This window comes from Cupressus sempervirens, chromosome 5, assembly GCF_028749045.1.
Source record: "Cupressus sempervirens isolate cs-2001-9-10 chromosome 5, ASM2874904v1, whole genome shotgun sequence".
NCBI classification, from domain to species: Eukaryota; Viridiplantae; Streptophyta; class Pinopsida; order Cupressales; family Cupressaceae; genus Cupressus; species Cupressus sempervirens.
In genome coordinates, this window is record NC_143122.1 from 692,195,754 (window position 1) to 692,217,755 (window position 22,002).

The 22,002-nt window shown below is 34.6% G+C and overlaps 1 protein-coding gene and 1 pseudogene across 2 annotated transcripts; both read right to left on the bottom strand.

Moving 5' to 3' along the window:
* Window positions 1–6,316: 6,316 nt before the first annotated feature.
* Window positions 6,317–7,200, bottom strand: LOC149557856 (4-hydroxyphenylpyruvate dioxygenase-like). The gene is made up of 2 exons (XM_089832323.1): window positions 6,813–7,200; window positions 6,317–6,647 (listed from the first exon to the last, which is right to left on the bottom strand). The coding sequence occupies exons 1-2, from the start codon at window positions 7,198–7,200 to the stop codon at window positions 6,601–6,603; spliced, it is 435 nt and encodes a 144-aa protein (XP_089688449.1). The 3' UTR covers window positions 6,317–6,600.
* Window positions 6,317–12,662, bottom strand: LOC149557855 (TMV resistance protein N-like; annotated as a pseudogene). The gene is made up of 6 exons (XR_016364928.1): window positions 11,878–12,662; window positions 10,653–11,731; window positions 10,249–10,335; window positions 9,785–10,117; window positions 8,478–9,692; window positions 6,317–8,392 (listed from the first exon to the last, which is right to left on the bottom strand). The product of XR_016364928.1 is annotated as a TMV resistance protein N-like (transcript).
* Window positions 12,663–22,002: the final 9,340 nt, after the last annotated feature.

Sequence of the window (22,002 nt, forward strand, 5' to 3'; positions counted from 1 at the left end):
TTGATCTTGAAAAGGCTTAGACTATCCATAGAAACATCACATGTCCCACTTGCTTCATGTTATCCACATCCTTTTGGTCCATATCCATTATCCTATCCACATCCCTTTGGTCCATATCCATTATCCCATCGATATCCCATTGGTCCATATTGCTTATCTTATCACAACCATTAGTCCATATCCCTTTTCTTGTCCATTCTTAATATTGTTTCACCTATCATTATCCTATCCAAATCACTCTTTTGATCTTGATAGAAAAAAGGACATAAAAAATGCAAAAATTATTTCAATGTCCTCTTGGCATGTACACTCCAAGGAATACTATGGAACCTTTGGCCTTCATCCATATACCAATCCATCTATCAATCCATTGCCTTGTTAGACATTGGGGGCAGTCTTAAAGTCTTGAAAAATTCAAAAACATTCAAAAATTGTCTTAAAAGAAATCTTCAAAACACTCAAAAAATGTCAACCTATAAACTCATGACTTAATATTATTCATTATCATTAGTATATTTGTCTATTAATCAATTATGATCATTTGAATCAACTAACCTTAGGAGCTTAATTAATAATCATTGTTGATATCATAATAGGTTATTGGTAATCTTGGTGGGGAAAGGTCGCAATCATAAATACATTTTAATCATTGTTATTTCAAGCTCTTCTAGATCTTTCGATCCTAACTGCCTTTATAAATTTAGTGTCACTGCCTTTAGTTCATTATCTATTGCTTTTTTCATAGTTTTTTGGGTATATGTCTTACAGTTAGTATGGAGACTGTTGTAGTTGTTTTCCATGCCTTAAAAACCAAAACTATGGCATTTAGGACAATGTCAAGCCTGAAAAGTGGAATAGAATATTGAACCCAATGGATGATTTATCCAAGGTAGTAGTTAGCAGGGTCTTAGGCAAGTAATTTTCCAATTATGATTTTGCTTGGCACACCAATAGCTCGGTAATTGGGTCTTTTATAGCTTGCTTGGCTAGGGAAAACATAGGTCATACTGAGATTATAAGCATATGTCATAATATTTTTTTATCCTACTTCACTAGAGGGCTTAGAGCATGTTTTTTTAGTATCAACCATCAATAGAGGATTCCTCTTCCTGAGCTTTATATGAGCCACATGTCTGGAGGCATCCTATTCTAACAATTAGGGATAATGTCATGTTTTATCAAGCATGGCCAAAGATGGAAGCCAATATTAACTTTCTTTTGTGTTGGAGAGGGATTGTGGAGGAGCATAACATAGAATGGCTTCAGAATTACCTGAATCTATACTCCACATACATTGAGCTAGAAGTGGAATAGACAATCTAGAAAATGTGGAATTTATTCTCCCCAACTTATTCAAGTCTAGCAAAGAGAAGACATCTTATATGTTTCCTCTAGGGTGTCTAGTGTCAGATATTAAGGAAGCACTAGAAATTATAATGGTCAATGTGAAGAAGGGTGAGGTTTAGACCTTTGATCCATGGAGTTTTAGTCAAATGTTTCAGTGCCTTTTTTTGGATTTAGGTCTTTGGATCCTAGGGCTTTTTTAGGTTATATTTAGCTAGATCCTGGTATTATTTATATTAGATATCATATTTTGTATCTTTACATTGAAGGCCCCTTAATACTCGGGGGCTATATGGTTTCTACTTATAGTTGATAGTATCCTTAGTTCTATTAGTGTTTGGTACTGGTTTATAGATGCTTGTTTTCATCTTGCACTAGTTTGCTCAAATTGTAAATATTCGTCTATATATAATACAACCTTGTTTATAATCTTTAACAGTTTGTCATGGGGTGACAATGAAATGTGGAAATCTTTGTTGATGTGTATCTTTGTTTCCACTTTGTCATGTTTGGAACAATCTGTTAATTGTAAATAGAGTTGTTTCGACATTTCCATTTGATATATTTTTGAGGATTTCTCCCTTTCCCCTATTCAAACACAGATAGATGCCTTTTGAATGATCATTACACAAAACACTAATGTGGTTTAGTTTTGGTATTATCTGTTAAAAGTAGATTGATCTCTCATTTCTTTGAATTAAAGGTTGGATTATCTTAGTGGACCCATGTATCTCGTATTGGATACTTTTCTCTTTTTTGTGTTAATAGTGTTATAAGTTGTTTAAAACATATAACCCCAATTTTTTTTTTTTGAAAGATTTTGATCTCTAACCTTTTCTTTTAGATCTTAATCTTAAATAGGTAATATGAACAATATTCAAATCAAACATGGAAACTTAAAATAAAATAAGACAATAGTCATTAAATCAGGATTAGAAATCTAGAAATCAATGGAACTAAGCAATTACATTTTGTTTTTTTGTCTGATATTACTAATATGTCATTTAAGTTTTAGAAACAAATTAGCAAGTAAAGGAAGGCAAAATTGATCATCTCGGCTTTTCTCCTAAGGAACTAAGGAATTCTCTTAAAAATCTTGAAAATTTGTAATTACTAAATTGTAATGTATCAATCATTTTGTAAATGAACTGGGGTATGCCCTTTTAAAGTGTAATTTGTATAGGATGAAAATCTCAGGCAAGATTAGAGGTTTTCTTCTATGTTCTTTCCTACTAGTGTCCATTTGAACAAAGAACCATTGTAATGCTATTTTATTTAATTTTTTAATAAAAAGGCCTCGGTCGTTTATCGATTAAAAAAATACTCAAAATATGTCCTGAAAAAATCTTCAAAAACACTTGTAAAATATTATGATTTTTTTTTTAAAAACATTTTAAAAATGAGTTGAAAAAGTTCTTCAAACAAAAATCATATACAATCCTCAAAAAAATTCCAAAAAAAATCAAAATACATCATTTTTTTGTAATAAAATATCTCCATCACAACAAGAAAAAAGTGTGATGATTAAACAACAAACCAAATCAAACAATGGGCTTTAAAAATCAACGTTGGACTTATGAGACACATCACTCAATAAAATCAACATCAAATCAATCCAATCAATGATCAGTAAAGTTGTTGACAAAGTCCTTTATGTCAGTCCATTATTGATTTATCTATCATGATTATGTTCCTATGCTCCTCAAGGATACCACTAGTGGGGAGAGAGGTTATGATGGTTCATAATATTGTTTTTCTTTATTTGTTGTTTGTGGAGTGTTTCAAAAATATTCTAGGCCAAGGATGATGTAGGGTGAATGTGATAAGAATTGTCATGCATCTAGCAACCGCACACACCCATGATTTGACACAACCTAGAATGATATTGAAATAATCCTTGTTTGTTTTCTTCTTGTTAATGAGAGATAGTAGTGATATCTAGATGGTCAATATATGGGTGCCCTTATATCTCTTTCTTTTCAATAAAGCACAATGATGAAAACCTGTGAAAAATATCTAGCAACGACTCAATACATCATCCAACTTGATAGCAAAACATCAATTCTTCTAAGTTATATCTCCTAAATCATTCTTCTAGCTCATCCATGCTTCTTATGAACATTTCTTCTATCAATCAAATCCTTCAATCCATCATTTGTCAATAAAATTCAATTCTTTCTACTAGTCAATCAATCAATAAATGATCATATATCTTTACATAATATATCTTTCCTAAAACCAAATGTTGTTGCTTGTCTTATACAACGTGTATCTTCCCTGAAACCAAACACTTGTTAGTCTTATACAAGGCATGAGTCCTTCCTAAAACTAGACATGATTCTTATTGAGCAATCCCTATCAATCAAACAATCATCATTGTCTAACAAAGTCTTCACTTTTTACTAAGTATTCTTCTCTTTCATCATTTCATCTAACATTTCTCATATTCTATCAGGAGATCATTCATCCCTTTTTGACACAAATAATCTCTCGATGGGGTATACAGTCCACTTGTTATTACTGGGGTAAGCTAAGGCAAAACCTAATATGAAATTCTTTGATACAATGCTCATAATCACATTATATCAAAGAGGGGCAAATGTAGACACCCAAAAATGGACAGACTTGCGAGTTTACATTTAATGCACTAATTATTCTTCTACTAATTAAGGGTTCTTAAATCATTAATTAATAATTTGTATTCCTCTATAATCAAATCTTTGCATCATTTAATCTTCCCTAATATTAGTTAAATAATTAAAATTATTTAATTGATAAACCTTTAATTAATTGATTATTATCAGTTAATTAAACTCAATTTCTAACTTTCCGTAATATAAATAATTATTTAAGTTAGCTCATGTATTTATCTTCATTAAATTATATTCTAAATTTAATATCATCTCACTTTCAATTTCGATCAATTTCTGATTATTTTCCATTTAATTCAATTAATTTCATCTTTCTAATTTAATTGAATCTTATAAAGTCTAAAAAAAATCAAATTTTATGAGGAATAATGATTTCTGGAAATTAGAAATTCTTCATAAATTGAAAAAAACTTTTTTCTGAAAACCCAAAATTAGTATACATTTTAATGTTTCCATTTTCAATTTTTGGAAACTCTCTCTCCAAAAATTGAAAATATCTCAAATTTATCCTCTACCTTTTTTGGTTTAAAATTGGAAACTTTCCAATTATTCTTCTAGTCTCCTTCATCCTTGTCTATTGATCATGATTTTCTCAAATTGATCTCAACCGTTAATGGGTTTCTAGAAAATCTATATAAACAACCCTCCTATGTCACAATTTCATCACCAACTTTCACATCGAACCTCTATCAGTTTTCTACCATCTTGTTATCATTTGAAATCTTATATTATTATCATATTTCTTAGAGTTTGGAATCTAAGTCTGTCAAAATCACAGCTGAGTGCACACTTCATATGATCAAAGAGAAGCAACATAAACTTGGAGTATTTGTCAATTTGCATGTATTCATTTGTGTATTTTATTTCTGATAATATGGTTTTTATTTTATTGTTTTTAGGGTTGAATAAATTTATTAGTTTAGCATTTTGAATAAGTAGATGATATTAATCACTTTGTTTGAAATAGATACTTATTTGAATAAATAGATTTTTGCACAAACTATTGATATTTATTTTGGCATCATATTTCATTCTCTGTGTGTGTGTGTGTGTGTGTGTAGAGAGAGAGAGAGAGAGAGAGAGAGAGAGAGAGAGAGAGAGAGAGAGAGAGAGATTTCAAATTCATAATTAGAGGAACAATTATCTTTAGTTGAGTAATCAAGGCTAGTTTAGGCTTAGTACAGAATGTCAATTGTTACCAAAAATATGTAAGATTTCAAATTGCAAAGATTGCTATACATAGTGAAAAAAATCATTCTTTCATTCATTTCTTTTGTTTTCATAATTCAAAAACTATGTATTTTCTAAAGAAATAACTCAAGATATTGTCAAAAATACACTAAACCCACGTCTTAACACTTGTTTTAACATCTACCATATCATAAACTAGTGCTTGCACCACGGTACGGTGCAAGTGTATAGCCAATAGATTTGAGGGCATTGTCTGTTCGGGTTATTTATTTGGGTAATTGTGAAGTTGATTTGAACCAATTCTTGCGAGGATAAACCAAACCTGAATTACACCACTTAGTTGGTAGTTGTCTTCTTATGTTACATAAAGAAATTCATCTGGCAAACTAAGAGCATAAATTGAGAGCATAAGAAAAGCAAATAAGGGGTGCTTATAAAGAGCATCAAAATACAAAGAGATATGGGTAAGATTCTAAGAAAGCCTTAAAATTTTATAACATGTGCTGAGAAACTTAAAATAGACTTTGAAAAAATGCTTAATATTCATGTTAAGATTATCTTTAACTTAGAGATATCAGAATCGATACCTTCAGAATGAGCCAACAGAATCCATACATTCAAAATGAGCCATTCTCTGCATGGTTTGTTACATCAATTAATATCCGTAGGTGAAACCTAATATATTACATTAAATTAAGAGTTTTCATCATGGTTTCCTTAGAAAGTTTCTTGTGGTTAAATAGTTGGGATACAGATAACAAGTTTTGTGCCTTCATTACCATAAAAAATTGTCGTGCCAAACGTTAATTCTCATTACATTAACTATTGTTTTGCCTCAACTTCCTCCACTGAAATAGTTGTGGGAACAAGATATTATGTTGTCTAACCCTTCTAGTTCTTCCAAAATAACTATAGCAATATTTTTCTAAAAACAAATATATGTGATCTTTTTTCTAAAAGTCGAAAACCATTTTTTGATATATTTCCATGAAAGCTAGGTTATAATTGTGACTTTTCAAACCTTAGAACGCACCCAAATATAAAAAGTCAAACAAAAAGACCAAATTCATATTGTATGATATAAAATGATCATTAAGGGAAACATAGCACACTCAATGGAATACAGATCGTTAAAGAGCTCGAGGAAAAAACTAATAAATTGCAATATGTTCAAACCTTTTGTAAAAGAAATTTAAAAATTCCTGAAATCAATAGGAATTTTAACAGTAGATTAAAGTGGATATACTAGATAAGAGATTAATACAAAACAAAACATGAATCGAGGGATAATAACTATAAAGTAGTCGTGACTCTTTCAAAAGCATGGCGCTTCTGTTTCAGAGTCCACTGATCTTCAGCACGAGAGGCATAATAATCAAATACCATTTTAGGCAACTTCTCCTTTGCCACAGCCTCATACTCGGATACGTTGACGATCTCCATCTTTGCTCAATACAATCTCTTTCAAAATCAAGGCTTTTAAATTAGAAATGGATATAGAATTAGCAGCCATATCTACAATCTAAATCAACATGGATTGCAACAAACAATAGAAAATTGGCAGCAACAAAGATATTGCAGCAACTTTAAGGCAATTTTGTTTTGTAAAAATCTGCAGGAGCGCACCTTGATCATCCCTATCAACCAAAATCCCCAATTCCTCGCAGTCCTCCGTCTGTTTCTCTGTCAACACATCAGCAACCCTGTTCCTCGAGTTCTTATAATAAGTAGGCGGAGGCTTGGGCATAAAGTCAAACCCTCCAAGCTCACTCCTCTGGCGCATCTCCTTGAGGGTAGAGAATATATCAATGCATAAAAGAGCAAGATGCTGAAGGCCGAGGCCCTCCTTGTGCTCCAAGTGAGTCTGAATCTGAGACTTCTTCTTAGTCCACACAGGCTCCTTCATCGGCAGCAACACCATCTCATTATTGCTGGCCAACACCATGGAATTGAGCCCGCTTTCAGCAGTACCAACATTCTCGGCTGTAAATTCTGCAAAGCTATGAAATCCCATAAATTTTGCAACATACAAAATAGCGTCTTCCAACACTTCCACATTGCCCACCACATTATCCAATCTCAAGATCCCGTACAACAAGGGCACGGACTGAACTGGCTCATAACTGGGCAAAAAGGGGCCTTCTTAGCCAAAATTACTCATATACCGCAGAACTAAATCTCCATAACGCTTAAGCTCCGATAAGCAGAACTTTCCCCCGCTCCTTTCATTGATCAAAACCCTAGGCTCCAACACTCCAACAACATCGCCATCGACGCTCATCTCGAAGGCAAGCAGCGTCTTCCACGAGAACTCCCACAGCCCTAACGACCAGGCCGTGTTTTTCAATGAATCACCGAGATTCTTCCGCATTAAAGGCCTTGGTAATTCCGCAGGCGGTGCGGAGAAATCCGACTCACGAACGGAAGACTCCTGGCCGCTCCCTCTGACAGAAAAGCAGCTCTCTGTCCAGCGTTGCTTGCTCTATCATTTCACCTCCTATAAGCAGGTTAGTGTAATGCAGATGCCGGAGGCGGGGCGGGAAACCGGGGCCACAAACCAGATTTTTCGTCCGGCACAAGCACCAGCGTGAGGAATTGCCGGTGTGCTTTCGCCCAGTTGAAAGTTTATCGGCTAATTACTATTATTCAAAAAAATATAGAGCAACATAGCCACTCAAAATCCCACAAAATCTTTTGCGACAATACAATATCATATGTGGCACTAGCAATCCTTTGGTTTCAAAATCATACCAGCAAATTCATATTTCCATCAGCCCCAGTAAGCCGCGCAAAGCAAACATAACTCTATCTTCTTCTCCAATCGCAACGATTCCTTTCTCCACCATGCCATTCCCCATAGAAAAATAAGCCTTGTAGCTCTTAGATGTGTACCATTCAGATCGTTGTGTAAAGACACCTATCCATACCCATTCCCCTTCCTGCACCTCCGCCTCCGATGTGTGACGAATCAAACCTTTCCCAGCTGTAGCCAGTTGTGCCATACCTGGAGTCCTTATAACAAAACAAACAATAAAGGCATTGCCAATGGTGGGCTGCTTTACCATCAATATAGGCCCCCGTTTCCCTTCAGTTTGCACGTTAGAGCAGGAGTCAAGGACAGACAAAGTAGGAAAGGCCGAGGAGTTCACAAGTGAGGCTGCATTTAGGACAGCTCGCGTACAAACTATTATTTCACCAGGCCACTTCTGCAAATAAATTGCTCATCAATATTCATGCGCACAATAACATTATAAAAGTTAAGAAAACTATATTTATAGGGACTTGAATTACCTGCACGCTTTGAATGCAACCTTCAACAACTGATCTCCTCATGGCTGTATGATGCACCGTTCTCAATCTTTCCATGCACTCCAGATTTTGTATACCCGGCATGTCCCACCATGTAAATGCTTTCAATTTCTCCAATTCTCTGCAATGATGTAAGCCTTCAATTTTCTGAACTTTAAAGCAACCTCTCATTTCAAATTCTCGGAGAGAAGTTAATTGTGCAAAATTGGGAAGCGCAGACAATTCAGGGCATTTGCTTATAACCAGTTTTCTGAGCGAACTTGGTAGGCCTTCTATCTCCGTCAGATTGCTATTGTTTTCAAGTGTGAGAGTCTCAAGGCCAGCACAACAGCCTTTTGAGATGGAGATCTTGAATAATTCATCATTGTCTGATAGATCTATCGTCTTTAGCTTACACAACGAAGAACTAAAAGACGCCGCTCCAAGATCCAGTTTGCGGACTGGACAACTATAAATCCACAGGGTTTCAAGATTAATCAATTGACTGATTGATTCTGGCAAAGATTCCACTCCTAAATAGACCATCTCTAATTTCTCTAAGAGAGAAAGACGCCCAAGAGAGTCTGGTAAATATTCCAGTCTGCTGCTATTAGTAATTTCGAGTGTAGCTAAAGAAGACAGATCTCCAAGAGAGGCCGGCAAGCTTGTCAATAAATGACCCCCGATACACAATTTTTGCAACTTTCTCAGATGACCAATCTGCATGGGCACCACCCCTAAGTTCATCATATCTTCTAAATAGAGCTCTCTCAAGGACACCTGGTTTATAATGTGGCGAGGCAAGTCTTCCAATTGGTTGCAGTATGTCAAGTTCAAATACTCTAGCTTTAACATATTTTCCATAATGTCTGATTTAAAGGTGACATCAGGACAGTTGCATAAGTTCAGATGTTGCAGTAGAGTTAACTCTTTACAAGAATCCGGTAATCTCCCCAATTTCCTGCAACTGAGAAATCTTAGAAGCCGCAGATTTCTCAAATTGCCCATACTGTTAGGTAGTGATAACAACCCACTACATTGGTTGAATTCCAGGTGCTCCAGTGATTGGAGTAGGCAGAATTCTTCTGGAAGACTTTCCAAACACTCTGTCGAATTCAGTACTATTTTCTTCAATTGCCTGAGGCGGCCTATTGACTTTGGGAACCCCTGGAATTGTAGGCAATAAGAAATTTGCAACTCTCTTAACTGTAAAGGAGCCTGCAACATATGTTCGACGAGATGAGCTAAACATTCACTGACGGTTGAGAAAATGTTGAAATATAATTTTAAAATAGTTGGTAGATACTTACATCACACTCAGCCACCCAAAGTTCTAGTAATCGATGATTCTGCAACCTCCAATTTTCATGGAGTTCTAAAGCCCTCAAATTTTTTAGTGGACTTAGTGACTGAAGATTTCTCTGCTCCATATCAAACCAACGAAGCCAGACCAAACCTTCTGATGCTTCGCTAATTACACGATTTAAATTACAACCCCGAGCCACAATAATTTTTAGTCCAAATGTTGAAGGCGCCAGAGCCCAAATTCCTCTGTTTGTGCTAACCATGAGTTTCCCGTGTGATGAGCAATCACCAAACTCCTCAGCAGAAGTGGTCATTATTCCTCGAATGCCTATTCCATTCTGATCATCAAGAAAAAAATAAAATTATAAATATCCATGAGAATAGTACAATTTCCTTTGAGGAAACCCCACACACAGAAACAAAGATGATTCCATTGCAATTGATGAGTGAGACAAACCAAAAATCTTACCCGTTCTTCATTATAAACTTTAAACCAGAGACAGTTATTGCATACTCGAGCTAAACTGGCCATTATGCCTCCAATGCCTATTCCATTCTGAATCAACCACACAAACAGAGACACAAAGGATTCCTTTGCCATTGATGAGTGAGACTGTAAAAGTGAAAAAATTGTTCTTCATCATAAGCCAGAGACACTTCTTCAATATTCAACATGAGGTGGTCATTGTTCCTCCAATTTCTTTTCCATTCTCAATCCAGATAAATCATAAAATTATAAATAACTACGCGAATAATAGAGTTTCTATACAAAGATCAGATATATAAAAAAAATTAAATTTCTTTTCCATGCAGATAAGAAGATTTCTTCTCCATTCAGTGACATAAAAATTACTTTTTATTTGTTAAACTCACCTGAACTTTAATATTTTGCTCTGGAGATCAAAGACGATAGGGTGATTGTCTATTGGCAATTTCTCTTCCCAAATCTCTTAAATGGTCATGCATTCTGATGTAATTTCTCTCATCTATTTCAACAAGACATTTATTCCTGAGTCTCTCCAAACTGTAAAAACCACTCCACCCTGATCCATTCCATACTTCAATTGCCAAATCATTTCTTTCTTCGATAAAATAACATGCAATATCTAAAAATATCTGTTGCTCTTCATCATCTAAGACATCATAACTTATTTTGAGCCTGCTCTTTATATCTTCAGGTACTATCCTAGAGAACTTTTGTAGTTGACAGATCTTTGCTCAAGTTTCCATAAAGCTGCGCACCAAAAACTTTGAGAGACAACGGCAACCCACCACAGGTTTTTAAAACCTTTTCAACAAGCTCCTGAAATTCATTCGTTGGAGATGGCTGTAAGAAAGCATGCCAGCAAAATAGTTGCTTGGCATAAACTTCACTCAGTGGTTTCATTTTATACTGGCAGGAAATGTTCCAACGCTTAAGAACTTCTAATTCTCTTGTAGTGACAATAATCAATGTACCTGATCCAATTAAACTTTGGAATCCTCCACCAGGTAAAAAAGCATTCAGTTGATCCACATGATCGACATCATCTAAAACAATTAATGCTCGAATAAATCTCAAGTGGCTCGAAAGAATTGCTTTTCCTTCTTCTACATTTTCAACTGATAAACTCTTGAAACCAAGATCCTCCAAAAGTTTTTTCTGCTTCTCACACAGCAAGTTTTTATTAGCAGCATCTCGGACATCTAATATAAGGCTGGCTTTGTCCATATATGGATACATATTATTATATAACTTTTTAGCAAGAGTGGTTTTTCCAGAACCACCCATGCCCCATATTCCAACAATTTGAACATTCTGATAGTGACTTGTATCAGATTGAAGTGTAGTCAATTCAAAATCTTTTACAATTTCATCTAAACCAACAGGATGCTCTGCCACCACAAATGACAGTTTTTTAATTTCCTTCACAACACAATACGTAAGACTCTTCAGCAGCATGTCCTCATCTCTAAACACATTCAATGACAACAAAGGAAAATGAATCAACATTACGATTTAGCAGTTGACATTGTTAGGATAAAACAAGTATATGGGTTTTAAAAACAGTAAGTAAAACACGAAGTAAGTGCATAAGGTGGAGATCTTGGTACTTACTCCTTGTTGTTAATGACGTAACCAATGTTATGTGAAACATTGAAGAGTGTATCTTTCCACTCCTTGAGCTTTTCGGAGTTGTATCTACCCTTATTTTTATGCGACTCAAATGCTTCAGCATAGACACCTTTTGCATGCCGCACAGCTGCGATGTCAATATGGTAGAAGATGGGAATAATCCTAGTGCCCGTTCTAAACATAAATGACAGCTCATCTAAACACCAACGAGATTCTGCATATTTCTCTGAAAAAATAGCAATATGAAGCGAAACACTCTTCATTGCTTCTTTCAGTTCTGTCGGCAAAGAATCCCCCAGTTGAAGCTCTTCAGAATCCAGGAAAACCCTGAGTCCCATGCCGTAAGTGAGCATTTTGTAAAGAGTGGTGGCTAGGGTTTTTTTGACATCAGAACCGCGATGATTAATAAATACATCATAAGAACTGCCAGAGGCAGATGTAGATGGTGTATATTCTTCAAACTGTGAGGAGTTGCATGGGTTAGAAGTGGATGCCATTTCAATTGGAATGAGAGAAAGAATAAAAGACAGGCAAGCAAAGGAAGCCTTATTGTTGAGGTAAAGTGCAGAGAGAGGCCGTAACAAAAACTAGTGAAATTGTGTCTGCGTGTTTGATTAACAAAAATAAATGTGTCCGTGTGGACAGGAGAAACAACGGAGGAGCTAACCAGATATATTTGTTCCCAAAAGCAACCTAAAAGACAAGAACCATAATTTTCAACTTTCTTGATAAACTGAAGTCCCTTTTACTCTGGGTGCTTCACCCTCTTTCGAAGACTTTCGGCCACTGGAGGAAAAGTGGGCACTCGGGAAGCATCGCCCACTTTGGCTTAACTAAGATTAACAAAAGTAGAGTTTGGGATTTAGTTTTACTTTGGCTTAACTAAGATTAACAAAAGTAGAGTTTGGGATTTAGTTTTTATTTATTTTTGAAGGCTTTCCCAACGCGTAGATGGTCTTGGCTAAATAGAAAACTAAAACCTAAGATTTACAGAGTTTTGGAAAAAAAAATAGTTCTCCTTTTATATGGTTGTGATAAGAGTTGTTAACTTAACAACTATATTTGTTGATTTATTATCTAACATTTTTGACAAGATTGTACTAATAGTTGTTATTCCTAATGGTGACTACCTATAATTAAATGAAAAATGTCTCTTTTCCCCAAAAAAAAAACCAATAGTGTGATGCCACATCAATTGCACAAGTATGGGGGTTTCCAATGCACTATGATTGGTCTCACTTTTTTCTGTGTTGTTTTAGACACCTTGGCAAAAAGCATGCTGATGTGGCATCATATTTGATGATGTGGCTTTGAAAACTTAGTTATAAGCAGTGGACTTGCCAAGTAAGCTACTATCAAAAAATGAGAGTGATTTGAAATTTTCACATAGGATTTTGAGAAGCATGAAGTTAGGGTGCTCAACTAGTGGGTCATCTCCCCTATAGGTCTTTGTTTGTTGTTTAGACAATGGCGGTGTAGATTATGTCTTTGCATAAAAAATGGAGAAGAAGATTGAATCTCGATGTGGATGCCGAAAGGAGTGGAAGCACACTTTGTACTGGAATCTTCAATGCTTTTACTCTTTTCCCTTTTTTTAGTGTAATTTTCAATTCTTCAATAAATGAATGAATGCTATGTTTCTTTATGGGTTCAATTGTGTAACAATTTTTCAATACCAATATTTTGGATTATATTATATGATCCATCATCACCACCCATCTCTAGATAAATTGTTACATGTGTAACAATATTTTAGCACCAATGTTTGGTTCAAACTACATGATCCATCATAAGATCCTAATGATGGATCATGTAGTGTGATCTAAAATGTTGGTGTTAAAAAAATGTACATAATTGGCCCCATAAAGAAAAATAGCATTAATATGGATTGTGGAAATCTTATGTATTTAAATAAATGAAGTAATTTCAATGATGTTCACAATGCCAAACAAACTATGGTACCACAAAATAAAGATCTATTATCATTTTTATGTTCTTTTTTATATTAGCCCTTTTTTTATTAGTTTGCACTAGAAAACTAGTGGCTTTGTGTAGTTTTGCTTTATTAAAAAAAGGATGTAGACAACCCTCCTTCAAGTTGTCTTCCTAATAGTCAGCAAACTCGAAAATCAATTGCCATTCTATTTCAATACACCCTTTTACTTCAGAAAATGCACCTTCTTTCTTCTCAAACCTCCTTGAGCATTGTCCATCTACCTATCTCACATTGCAGATGATGGGATCTAGTTCTCAATTGTGCCACTAACAACTTAGCTTTACCTTTGATGGTCACTCGTAAGTAATCTTTATCCTCATGACCCACATGGGATTGAGCTCTTTCACATAGTTGTTTGTTTTTCTCTGATTTTATTTGTCCACATGGCAACTTAAAAACATTCAAGCACAAGTCTTTTTATCTCTTCATTGGTATAAGTCTTTTAACAACACTTCTCTCGATCCAAAAAGAGCATCTTCTAACCTTTATGAGGAATTGTGATGTATAGGTAGCCCTCTAGTTTACTCCATAGTTTGTTAGAAAATTATGTACAAGTTGTGTCCTCTATTACAAAAGTTTTGGTCAATTACAAATAATGTCCATGCTCATGTAGGTAGGTAACTAATGTTTTGGGTTAAGCTCTTCTCAATTAATTTGTGAATGTAAATTTGAAAGTAAAAACTTTTTAAAAATAATTTGCAATGCGTAACATTTTATAATAGAATCTCATACGACATTTTACCTTTATTTGTGATTGGTTCCTTCTATTTTTTCGGTTGTCTTTTTTATAAAAACTTTTATTATGAAAAAAATGATACATCCAAATTATGAGTACAATTTCTAGATTGTTTTTAATATTCATTTAACTAAAGACGCCACAATTAAATTATCCATGTCATAAATCTAAAGATAAATTGTTTTTGCGACTCATTTTGTTCTAATTTTTTCCAATTGTGAAAAATGTGAAATTCTTGGGGAATGACTTGGTAATATTTTTCTTGTTTGGCTTTTCATTTAAATATTGTCCACTATGACTTGTATGTAAACAATGTAATTTCTTTTTATTTACATTATTGTGGTGGCACTTTCTATACAAGAGAATTTTTCTAGCAAGTTTTTATTTATTGTCATTTAATATTCATAGCCAACTTTTTTCTTTGCATTCATCTTTCAATGGGTTGTTCTTTGGAATCAGAAGGAGGATTTTTTTCTCTCTTGTTTAAATTTTCTGCAAAGTGGAGTTTGGTTGTCTTTGATCCAGTTGGAAAAAGGAAGTTCTTCACTAGGAGCCAAAATTGTTCTTTGAAACCTTGATATTTGTTTTTTATTAACATTAAATTATGTTTGATGGCAATTTGGGATTCCTTTAGATCAATGACAACAACCATATTGGATTTCAAGCATATGAGTAATATTAGGGGTCTTGTGTGAGGAAATCCTTGTGGGGCATTGGTCACACATCTTAGAATATTGTGGGTTTTAGTAGGTTATGGTATCCATTTTGATTTTCCAACTCAATTAACTAGAGTTGGTTAGGTTTCCCAGATAGTTTTAGTGGTTCACCTTAGTTATCAAGGAGTGTTTTGCCAAATCAAAAATGCAACAAAAGAATCGTAGATATATGCAATAGTTTACAACAAATAAGAACCATACGACATTGCATTTTTAAAAGATAATTTTATTATTCATAAATGTCAAATGAAATGGTCCCACATAAGTTGTTGGAGTAATTACTATAAGGCATTATTAAAGGAAATAATGCATATAAAGAAGCATAAACAAAGATTAGGGATCTAACATTGCTTCGTGATGAAAAACCACCATACTTGAGTAACTTTATCTTCAACTCCATTGAGGTCATCCTGTTGCTCCCAAATACCGAAAAGGAGATGGAGAAAATTCTGTTAAAGCTCATAACTCCAAATCCTTTCATATACATCATCATTATATATGTGCATAATTTACTCTTATAAAGCATACAATCAAATTGCAATTATTTGTACCATCTTAAAATTCAGCACCCATTAATTTGTGAGCCCTAAAAAATCCTTTGACCCCATTTTAGTGATCGCCTAGAACATGGATGCATTTACACTCGAGCTACTACATTTTATCTAAGCTTTTATCTATTTCAAACCATTTTTTCTGCATCTCTGAGACCTTGGAGGGCATCTCGATGTGGAAAATCCCCTAGGTAAGGGATGAGGCCATTCCTTACCCTAGGTAAAGGGCAAGGTCATCCCCCTTAGGTATTTTTCCTTGAATCTTGGACCTATTCCCACCCAAATATTGTCACCCTCTTTCAAATTTTATTCCAAAATCATTTTAAAATGGGGCTAGCTCACCTTATTGGATATCCATTACATCCATGGTATTCATTCTATGTGCACACTATCAATCCACTTCATCCTTGTACACATAAGAAATCCATTCAAGTTATCATTTGCAAGGAACCTTTTAAGGTGTATTACAAGGGTTCAAGCCAAGCAAGAAAGGGTTCATTGAAGGCCCACATTCCTTGACATCAATCATGCATTTCCTCAATATCTAACTTCTTTATTCATTGAAGATAGTGGATTTGTGTCATGGCTCCTCCTATAATAGAACCTCACAATTATCAATGATTAAAATACTAAATAGATATATGATAGTAATATAATGCATAATACATAATATCATCATTAATCTACATTTACATGTACATGAATGATAAATATTTGAATGTATCATTATCTTAATGAGCCAATTAAATCATTGGATATTATTGAATCAATAGAGTTACAAAAATTTTAGGTGACAATGAATAACCCATGTAATCATAACTCCTTGATTATGCTATGGACCGGTTATTAGGCAGGAATGAAGTGAGTTGCACTATTTTTGGGGGCCCTATGATGAAGTATGAATAAGATGTTGGCTCAACTCCACTAGCATTCAAATAATTCCACATAACTACAAATGTATACATACATACATATATACATACATGTACATACATACATACATATATAGATATAAATACATACACATTTAAGAACATCTAACATTTCATTGATCAATTCCAATTATTAATAATATATATTTCTCAAAATAATAATTATATCCTATTACCTGTATGCATGTATTTATGGATGTATGGATGTATGTATGTATCAATGGAGGTATGTATGGATGTATGTACATATGTATGTATTTATGTATGTATGGATGGATGTATGCACGGTTGCATGTATGGATGTATATATGTGTGTATGGATGGATGGATGCATGTATGGATGTATGTATGGATACATGTATGAAACATTTATGTATAAATATATTGTTCATGTATGTATAGATGTATGGATACATGCATGTATGTATGTATGGATGTGTGGATACATGTATGTATGCATGGATGCATGTATGTATAAATGTATAAATATTAAATAATCTATAATCTAAATATAAATTTATGTTTATATTACATGATGTAAGTCTAGGTAGTTTGCTTTCTTAGTCCTTATCTTCTCAAGGACTTGCTCATGATTTCTCTTAGCCTATTAGGGTTCACTTGAATACCCTAACCTCTAGAGGATCTCTATCCTATCCTCCAACCACTCACTACCTAGTTGCACCAAGGATTTTTGCTTCTTCATTCACCAAATACCTCTACAAGCTAACTTGTCAACTTCAATTCTTGGTCCATCTTGTTCATTTCCTCAACTACATGGAGTTAGAGGTTCAAACATGTGATGTTAGTCTTCATCAAGGCTTATGGACACAAAACCCACAAGATTTCTCCAAGTTCATTGCATCTACCCAAAAACTATAAAAAATAGCCCTAATTGAATTAGCCCTCCTACTTGAGTTTTTGGACCATAACCCAAAATATCTCTTAAAAATGTGATAAAAAAATCATGGACTCAAGTACCCTTTTAGAAAACCTAAAGGATTTTGTGTGTCTTAGGTTCCCAAGCCATCTGTACACCAGAAAGCAACTTTTGTGCCTATAATCAAGGGTTTCAAATTAGGAAAGACAACATTGCCTAGGGTCTATTCAAAGACTTAGTAAAAATTTCTTTGAAAATTTCTCCTCTTTCATATAGCAACATCACTCACCCCTCCTTCTAAAACTCTTGTTTTGAAGCTTCTATCACATTCAAACCTCCAAAAACTTCTTGAAAATACTATGATTGCCTAACCAAGTGTCTATGACTTTTCTAGGGCATCACATTAAAAATGGTTAACTAGCTCTCTAGGGGCCCAAAATTTATATACATAATGTACATTAGCTCCACTTCCATTTCCCTTAAGGTCATGATGAATTCAATGTAGGAACTCGTGGGAGAGCCATTTTTGCAAAAACTGTCAAGACTAGAACAACACATAGTCTGATTACAAAAGATTTTCAAAAGCTAATCAAATGAACTTCTACAAACCAGAAATCAGAATAAAAAATTATTGTACAAGCATGAACTTCAACAATCTAATACCGAAATTCAATCTTCAATCCATTATTGTGATCATGCAAACCAAAATCATATAAATTGTGAAAAATTGTGACAGAATTTGTGGCTTTCAGTAACAAAACTTCCTTCTTACAATCTCCAACCCTTGGAATGTGTGTATTTCATGATTTTATAAGTTTACCAAGAGGTTTTAGACAATTATAGTAACTATCAACCTTAGATCTACGACATGTTCATTTCTTTCTCAAATATTGTCAAGTAACTTTTCAAAGTTGCTAACAACTTTTGCATTTTTACAATTTTTAAACTTCTATCACTTGGAACCTTCCAAGTAGGTCTATCATGGTCCATTTATGATGTCTAGGCATGATTTATCCTTTAGAGCATCAATCCACATGTTTTTTTACCACTTTTCCCTATTTGACAACTTTGTCAATATTTGACATCTTTTTCATCTTTTGCTGCAAAATGTATGTGGATCTCAAGTTTATGTAATGGGTATAAAAACATCATGGAGGACAAGATTGATTAAAAACCATACCTTCCACATGCTTTTATAGTCTAGGACCCATAACCCCTAACACAAGCAACATTAAGCAAGTAAACCAAAACCTCCTAGAATGGATTGAACCTAGTCAACTCCACCTAGAAACAAACTCGACCATGACCTTGAAAGGTCCAAACTCACACTCCTAACTTGGCTAGAGTTAGTACATGCCAAAATCAAAACTAGAAATAAAAATAAGGAGCTTCGACTAGGTGCTCCTACACCATACTCCCCCAAACAAAAAGAAGTCAATCCATCCTTGGATTGAGCAAGTTGAAGTTAATGCCCAACCTCTTGAAGTCTACTTCTTTTATCCAAGTAGCATCAATATCATCCTTGCCAAGCCATTTGATTAGATATTCCATGTAGTCCTTGTTCCTAATCTTCTTATAGACCCTTGAATATAAGATTTTATCTACTATCAAAGGTGGAGCAAGGGTTAGATTCAGGTCTACTAGATCTTGTGTAACCTCTTGAAGGTTCTGATTAGCGAACAAGTCCTTTGTATGAAATCAAATATGTAACATTAAAGACTAGTGATAAACCTATGTCTTCAAGGAGCTCAACTTTATAGGGATTATTACCATACTTTGCAAGTATTTTACAAGGACCCAATCTTCTCATATTTAGCTTATGTGGTTCCCCCTTTTTCAACCTTGTTGTGTTCAGATGTATCATCACAAGATCCCCTATTTGAAACTGGACGTCTCTTTTTTATGCATCCACCTTTTTCTTAAGTTTTTACCATTTTTAGTAAGAGTCTTCCTTACACTTTCATGGACTTCCCTCATGGAGTAGGAAAAGTCCTCAGCATGACCACTACCATGCGTTCCATCCTTCAACTCTCTCAGCTCAAATATTCCTCTAGGATGCAAACCATAAACAATTTCAAAAGGACTCTTACTAGTTGATCTATTCACTATGTCATTATAGGAATATTTGACTTGCCCAATGAGTTGGTCCTATGTCTAACCATACTCCTTTGTAAGACACCTCAACAAGTTGCCAAGACTCCTATTAATCACTTGTGTTTGGTCATCTATCTATCGGTGATAGGTAGACCCAAAAGACAAGTTAGTTCCAAGCTTTTTCCACAGTGTCTTCGAAAAATGACTCATCAATTTGGTGTCCCTATCTAAAAAAATAGTCATAAGTAGGCCATGTATCCTAACCACCTCTCTAAAAAATAAGTGAGCAATTTGACAAGCATCATGTATGGTCTTGCAAGTTACGAAATAGGTCATCTTACTAAATCTATCCGCAATCACATAAATTCTATCATAACCTTGCCTTGTCTTTGGAAAGCCAACTACAAAATCCATACTTATGCACTCCCATGGTCTACTAGGAATTGGAAGTGGTTGATAAAGACTGTGCCCTTTTCCTTTTGACATACTATACAACTTTCAACATACTGTCTAATATCTCTATTCATCTTAGGCCAACAATAGAACCTAGTAACTAACTCTTGAGTCTTGTTGACTCCAAAATGTCCACTAAGTGCCCCATTATGATTTTCTTGAATCAAATTTTCCCTCATGGATCCTCTAGGAACACAATTTTGACTCCCTTTAAATAATAAATCATTATGTAATGTTTAATCAAAAAACTCACCATGAAAATTATTTTTGAACTCCTTGCATACCTTTTAGATTTGGGAAAAGTCTTCATCATTAACATATATGTCTTTGAAGCTTTCAATGCCTATGCTTTGTAGTTGAATCTCTTGGACTTTAAGGAGTCTGCTAATCAATGCATTAGCTACCTTATTCTGTAGTCCCTTCTTATGCCTAATGGTAAAGGTGTAGGCTTGTAGGTATTCTATCCATTTCATGTGCTTGCTACAAATATTATCTTGGGAGTTAACAAAATTAAGGGCTTAGTTGTCTAAATACACCACAAATTCTATAGGGAGAAAATAGTGCATCCACTTCCTTAGAGCTTGGACTACAACATACAACTCTAAGTCATATGAGGATTACTTCCTCTTTGCATCATTGAGCTTCTCACTATGAAAAATCACTATTCTTCCTTCTTGGCTTAGAACAGCCCCAATAGCCACACTAATGGTGTCACACTCCACTTGTAAAAGTTTCTCAAAGCTAGGAAGCACTAGAGTAGGTAGTTCTTCTATCTTCTTCTTGAGTGTTTCAAAACCATGATCAGCTTATGGGATCCAATGGAACTTTGTCCTCATTCCACCCTTGATTGTATCCAAGATAGGAGCATATATGCCACTGAAATGCCTAATAAACTTTCTATAATATTGGGCCAAATCATGGAAACTTCTTACATCTGTGGCAGTCTTGGAAGTAGGCCAACTTAGAATGGCATACACATTGTCTTGATCCATTTTGAGGTTACCTTGAGACAAAATAAAGCCAAGACAAACTAGCTCATGTTTCATGAAGTCACACTTCTCCAAGTTTATCATTAGCTTTTCTTCATGCAATTTCTTAAAAACAATTTGCAAATTCTTGACATGCTCTTCTTTAGTTTTGCTAAAAATTAATATGTCATATAAATAGACAACAATAAACTTACCAATGTAATCTAGCAATACCTTGTTCATTTGCCTCATAAAAGTAGATGGAACATTAAACAAACCAAATGGCATCACAAACCACTCATACGAACCTTCTGTGGTTTTAAAGGTTGTTTTCCACTCATCCCCTTCATTAATCTGGATAGTTGTCACTCTTAGGTCTATCTTGGTGAAATATTTTTCACCCCCTAAACAGTCCATTATGTCTTCAATTCTAGGTATTGGGAACCTATACCTAATGGTGATTCTATTAATGGCTCTAAAATTAATACAAAGTTCCAAGTTTCAGCTTTCTTGGGTGCTAAAACAGTAGGGACTGGACATGGACTAATGCTTTTCCTAATTAGGCCTTGGTCTAGGAGCTCTTGGATTTTCTTGGAAATTTCCTCATTTTGTTGAGGAGTCATCTTATAGGCTATTTCTTTGGGAAGGGTAGCTCTTGGAATAAAGTCTATTTGGTGGCTAACAAGTCTCTTAGGAGGTAGGGTGGTATATTGTCCATCACTAACAATTTCATGATATTGTTTGAGTAATTCTTGAACTTCATTTGGTATCTTAGTTTTCTTGG